At 60.0% G+C, this 5,364-nt stretch overlaps 1 protein-coding gene across 1 annotated transcript; it reads left to right on the top strand.

Moving 5' to 3' along the window:
• Positions 1-561: 561 nt before the first annotated feature.
• Positions 562-4,552, top strand: CABP2 (calcium binding protein 2). Its single transcript, XM_004759536.3, has 7 exons — positions 562-618; positions 1,168-1,338; positions 1,981-2,011; positions 2,764-2,898; positions 3,388-3,497; positions 3,620-3,767; positions 4,360-4,552. The coding sequence occupies exons 1-7, from the start codon at positions 562-564 to the stop codon at positions 4,383-4,385; spliced, it is 678 nt and encodes a 225-aa protein (XP_004759593.1). The 3' UTR covers positions 4,386-4,552.
• The last annotated feature ends 812 nt before the right edge of the window (positions 4,553-5,364 follow it).

The following is a 5,364-nucleotide window of genomic DNA, read 5'->3' as shown; positions in this document are numbered from 1 at the left end:
TCCGAGGTGAGAGCCACGGTCCTGGCAGGGAGAGGCAGCAGCGTCCTGGCCCCGGGCAAGATTCCCTCCTCTCAGGACGGGGAGTAGCGGGGAGAGTCTGCCAAGTTCTAAGCACCATTCTGGGGCGAGAGGTGTCCCAGCCCTCCCCAGCACACCAGCACCTGGTTTCTTCCTCCCAGGTCCAGGAGCTGCTTCTGAAGGCATTAAATCTCTCCCGACTGGGGGAGCTCAGGGGTAGGGTCTGGAGGCGAAAGCGCTAGAGGGGGTTTCTGGAAGACCCTCCGGAGTGAGCACAGGGAAGCTGTGCCTTCCAGGGGGCCTTGGGTCCTGAGTGGCCCCCCTCACCAGCAGAGATGCTCAGAGATAATCCTGGATTAGGACCCAAGCCCCCGTGCCCAGGGCTCCCCGCCTGCCCACCCGCTCCCAATCTTCCCCACAAAACCCTAGGAAAATCCCCTGCAGTGTTCCCAGACTCTCACTGGGAGCAGCTGGGGGCTGGCAGGAGCCCACAGCACCCGCTGAGGCCCGGGCCTGGGCTGCTCCCAGGACTCCAGGCCTGGCATGGTTCAGGAGGCCATGGGAAACTGTGCCAAGCGGCCTCGACACCGGGGGCCTAAGGTAGGACGGCTAAGGGGGAAAAGCCAAGGCCAGGAGCCTGGGCTGTAGCCTGGGAAGGTCAGGTGGGGTGGGCAGAGCACGGAGTGAGGGCCGGGCTGGGGTTAGAGAGAGACCATGGCAGGGGGATGGAGGGGTTGGTTCCCATGGCCCTGGGCCAATCAAGATTTTCCCTGGGAAGGCCCCAGACTCTAGCCCCTCCCATGGACCAGTGGGCCTTCCCCACCAACCTCATGCGGGCCCCCCCGCCGCCCACCCAGCCGCCTGTGCCTGCTGCTGTCCCTGCTCTCCGCTGGTCAGAGATGGGAGACGCAGCCTTTGAGCTCAAGGTCCCATTCTGCCACTGGCTTTCTAAGTGACCTTAGCCCGGTCCCTTCCTTTTCGGGGGGACCTCGGGTAGCCCAACTGAACAGTAAGGGCACGGACCCTTCCAGCCTAGAGCGTTGATGGGTGAGAGCCCTCACTGTCCTGTACTGGGCTCCGGAGATGGGAGAGGCTGGTCCATGAGAGCGGAGGGGCCGCTCCCCCAGCTCACAGCTGGCTTTGCTGCAGGACCACTGGCAGCGGCCCAGCTCCCCCCCAGGGGGCTCCCGCTGCGGCCCCAGCCCCAACCCTGAGGAGCAGGGGGGCCCAGGGCCGGGTATCCAGGGCTACTCGGTTCTCAACAGCCTGGTGGGGCCCGCCTGCGTCTTCCTGCGGCCCAGCATCGCCGCCACCCAGCTCGTATGTACGGCCGCCCCTGTCTATGCCTCCTCTCTGCCTCTCCTTGAATAACGGGAAGAGGATGGAGTGGGGTCTTTGGAGCAAAGGCACCCAGATCCAGGGGGTGGGGCAAGGAAAAGTGGAGACACAGAAACAAGATCAAACAGGGGGGAAGACCCAGGGAAACATGCCAGGAAAGAGAGACGGGAGGACAGAGAGAGACCCAGAGAGCCCCAGAGACAGCCACCAAGGGGGTGGGCAGGGAGGCAGCTGGGCATTCAGGAGAGGAACCGAGAGAGAACAAGAGACATACAGTGACACTGAGGTCCCCGAGGCCAAGTCAGAGGTTCTGCCCGACTCCAGATCCACTTCCGGCACATGGCGCACCCTACAAGATGGTGGGGGCAGGAGGTGGTCCCCAGGAAAGATCTGGGCAGGGGGCAGGGAAGGGGGTGGCCCAAGACATCCAGGTCAGTCAGCAGAAATGGGTAGGAGCAGTTCTGAGCAGTGTCAGACAGACACAGGCCCTGCCCGTCCCGTTGAGGGTGCCGAGTGGGGGTCCCCAAAGAACAAGAGGAAGGGGTGCGGGTGCCTGAGTGGTCAAGGGAATTCTTAACCTCTCTGTGCAAACCGCCTTCCCCCCCCCCCCCCGCCCTGCCCCAGGACCGGGAGCTGCGGCCAGAGGAGATTGAAGGTAAAGGGTTCTGGAAAAGACTGGAGTGTCCAGAAGGGTGGGCATAGGCGGGTCTCAGCTGGTCTCTAGGAGGAACTAGGGGCGAGGAGGCGGCTGCGGGAGATCGAAGAGATGGGGACCAGACTGAACGGAGAGGGGCTGACAGAGCCCAAAGCTGCCCGTTCCCGGATCTCAGCTGCCAGGCGGGTCAAGGGCCCTTTTTATATTTGTTCGTTCAGCAAATACCTCCTGGGCGCCCACCATGTGCTCAGCCCTGAGTGGGGAGCACTGGGGAAGGGGCAAACTGGACAGAGGCAGCCCATGTCCTCCGGGGACAGATGTCGATAAGTCAACTATGAGTACAAATGGTGCTAAGTGATCTCAAGAAAATGAACAAATGGGCTGGAGGGGACTCAATGTAGAGGGAAGACTTCCTTGAGTAGATGACGTAAGGACCAGAAGAGGGTAGAAGGTTCCAGAACGTGAACTCCGTGAGGTCAAGGATTGTTTCCTTTTCTTTCCCTCCCCTCTCTCTCCTTCCCTCCCTGCCTTCCTTCCTGCCATATCCCAGCACCTAGAGCAGAGCTTGGCCCATAGTAGATGCTCCTTAAATATTTGACTTAAATAACATAACATGAGCCAAGACACTGCAATGGCAGAGGAACTGACGTTTACAAGGAGGAAGTGATTAGACCAAAGGAAGAAGGGTGTGCTGGTCCAGGATGGGGTTCCGGGGGACGTGTGGGGGGTGCTGACCCCGCCCTGCCCGGCAGAGCTGCAAGTGGCCTTCCAGGAGTTTGACCGAGACCGGGACGGCTACATCGGCTACCGGGAGCTGGGCGCCTGCATGAGGACGCTGGGCTACATGCCCACCGAGATGGAGCTCATCGAGATTTCACAGCAAATCAGTATGTGCCGCAGACGCGCCCCACCCACCCCCAGTTCTCCAGAGGCTATGGCCATGGCCATGGCTTGAGCGGCTGAGCAGCCCGGGGAACGTGCCCACACAGGTCGCCCCCAGGTCGTGCCTGCTCCTTCCCAAGGCACTCTCTCTGCCTCTGAAGAATCTCCCCACTCCCGGCAAGATGAGCAGGGCAAGGACGATTATTCCCATTTTTGAGATGAGGAAACTGAGGCTTTGGAAGCTTAAGTGACTTAGCTAAGGTCCCAGAGCCAGGTCATTGGAGTGAGGACTTAAACCCAGTCAAAAGTAGGAAAAAGTAGGAAAAGCCACCAGAAAACACAGATGACCCAGCCTGCCCTCCCCCCCATCACCACGAGAGGGAAGGGCCCACTTCCTGGGGCAGTGGACAGGGACAGAGGCTAGGGAGGCGAGCAGGGGAGGGGCTGGGCAGGGGTCCCTGATGGCTGGGGTCTCCGATGGGCATGGCCCCCAGGTGGCGGAAAGGTGGACTTTGAAGACTTTGTGGAGCTGATGGGCCCCAAGCTGCTGGCAGAGACAGCCGACATGATCGGGGTCAGGGAGCTACGGGACGCTTTTCGGGAGGTGCGACCACTGAGGCTGAAGGGCAGTGGTGGGGTTGGGGGGCTGTGGGTCTGCTGCGAGTGAAGGCCAAGTGAATGAATGATTCGGTCGGGGACTCAACACCACAACCAATGCCATCACAGTTTGACACCAACGGGGACGGCTGCATCAGCTTGGCTGAGCTGCGGGCAGCCCTCAAGGCCCTGCTGGGGGAACGCCTCAGCCAGCGGGAGGTGGACGAGATCCTCCACGACATTGACCTCAATGGGGACGGCCTGGTGGACTTCGAAGGTACCACCCACCGCCCCCCGCGCTTAGTGCCACGCGCTCTGGGAGGTTTCTAACAGACAAGGAAAGGATAAAAAGAACATTGTCACTGCGTGCCAGACCCTGGGCTGAGCACCCTATGTCCTCTCCCCATGAGCAGGACAACAAAGTCAATTCTTAGGAAAGTGTGAGTGCTTAGCGAAAGTTGTGGATGGAACCAAGATGTGGAGCCAGGCAGGCTGACCAGAACCCAGTTCTCCCTCTATGCTGGATTCCCACAGGGCAAAAACAAGGGTTAGACACTAACAGGAAGCCAAGGAAAATTAGCATGTAGAAATTCTCCATAGTAGGCCCCAAAGTTGTTCCTGAGCTTCCTAGCAGCCAAAGCAAAGAGGAAAATGGGTTTAGTTTCAAGGGTTTTGTCTTTTCTGTTTTTTGTTTTCCCCATAAAACAAAGCCCCTCTTCTTAGCCCAAAGGCCTACTCCCTACCAGATCCAGAAGACTCCCTTGCAGACCCTGCCCTGGACCGCACTCCCTCCCACTTCAAAGCCAGTATATTCTCACAGCTATTGGGCTCCCAAGAACAGACCTGCAACCTTGGCTTTGTCCCGGCAGAGTTTGTGCGAATGATGTCTCGCTGAGCCATCTGGGCAGAGAAGCTGGAGGCAGCAGACAGGAACTTGGGACCACAGCCGGGAAGCCCACCGCCTCCAAATGGCCCTCCTCCGCTCCTTCTTCCTCCTGCCTGTGTGTCCTCATCCATCAAGACCCCATGCCCGTCCCTGTCTAACAATAAAGTATTTTGGGGCCTGGGGAGATGGCTTTTACCTCTCACTGGTATATCCTGCAGGACCTGGTCTTTGGTCCCCAGAAGTTAAGTCCTGGGCTGGGAGGCCCCTCGACTATGAACTCCGCCGTGGGCGGGGGCCCCTTCTGGATCCTAGGCCCATCAGAGAGCAAGTGTCAGGAGAAGTCCCTAGAGGAGGAAGCGCCCCCTGCTTCTCCCCGACTGGGGTGCATTGGGCCCCTCCTCCTGTAAAAAGGCCCAGGGTTACACATGTCCTAGCGCGTGCGGCCAGATTTTTCTTCCCCAAATGTGACTTGCGTTGTGTCACACTTCTGCTCTGGAACTGGCCACAACCCACCACGCCCATGGTCCCCAGGTTAATCCAGCTCCTGCTCCCGGCACCAGAAGGCTCTGGGAGGACGAGGGCTCACATGGAGTCACACGGATTAGGACGATACAGAGGTGGGACTTAAATCCTGGCTCCAGGGCCGGCAGGACAGGGTGGCTCCGGGTCAGGGAGGCCCCAGACCTCAGGCTCTCCTAGCTGCAGCAAACACCTGCTTGGCAGAGCGCGGCCTGACCTAGGGCTGTGCCCACCCTCTGATGCCTGACCTGGTCGAGAAGGGGTGGGAGCTTTCAGCCCCCCTGCCCAGCCTTCACCATCGCCACCGCTGCCAGCAAGGTAGCCTGGGGACTGAGGAGGCAGGCGCATGCCGGGGTCCCACCCAGCCTGGAGCCCAGCCCCGAAGTGTGAGGGTTGGCTCCAGCAGCCTCGGCACCACTCCCTCACCCGGCAGATCCCAATTAATCCTAATACTTAATTATGGGATCTC

Source organism: Mustela putorius, unplaced genomic scaffold (assembly GCF_011764305.1).
Source record: "Mustela putorius furo isolate JIRA1106 unplaced genomic scaffold, ASM1176430v1.1 tig00000127_pilon_pilon_pilon, whole genome shotgun sequence".
Taxonomy (NCBI): domain Eukaryota; kingdom Metazoa; phylum Chordata; class Mammalia; order Carnivora; family Mustelidae; genus Mustela; species Mustela putorius.
This window is presented reverse-complemented; position numbering and strand designations above follow the sequence as displayed.

Excerpts from the sequence above, each read along its gene's own strand:
- CABP2 (XM_004759536.3), top strand. The coding sequence starts at position 562 with ATGGTTCAGGAGGCCATGGGAAACTGTGCCAAGCGGCCTCGACACCGG. Across the intron at positions 3,498-3,619 it reads TACGGGACGCTTTTCGGGAG|TTTGACACCAACGGGGACGG; the intron begins GTGCGACCACTG and ends ATGCCATCACAG. Across the intron at positions 3,768-4,359 it reads CGGCCTGGTGGACTTCGAAG|AGTTTGTGCGAATGATGTCT; the intron begins GTACCACCCACC and ends TTGTCCCGGCAG.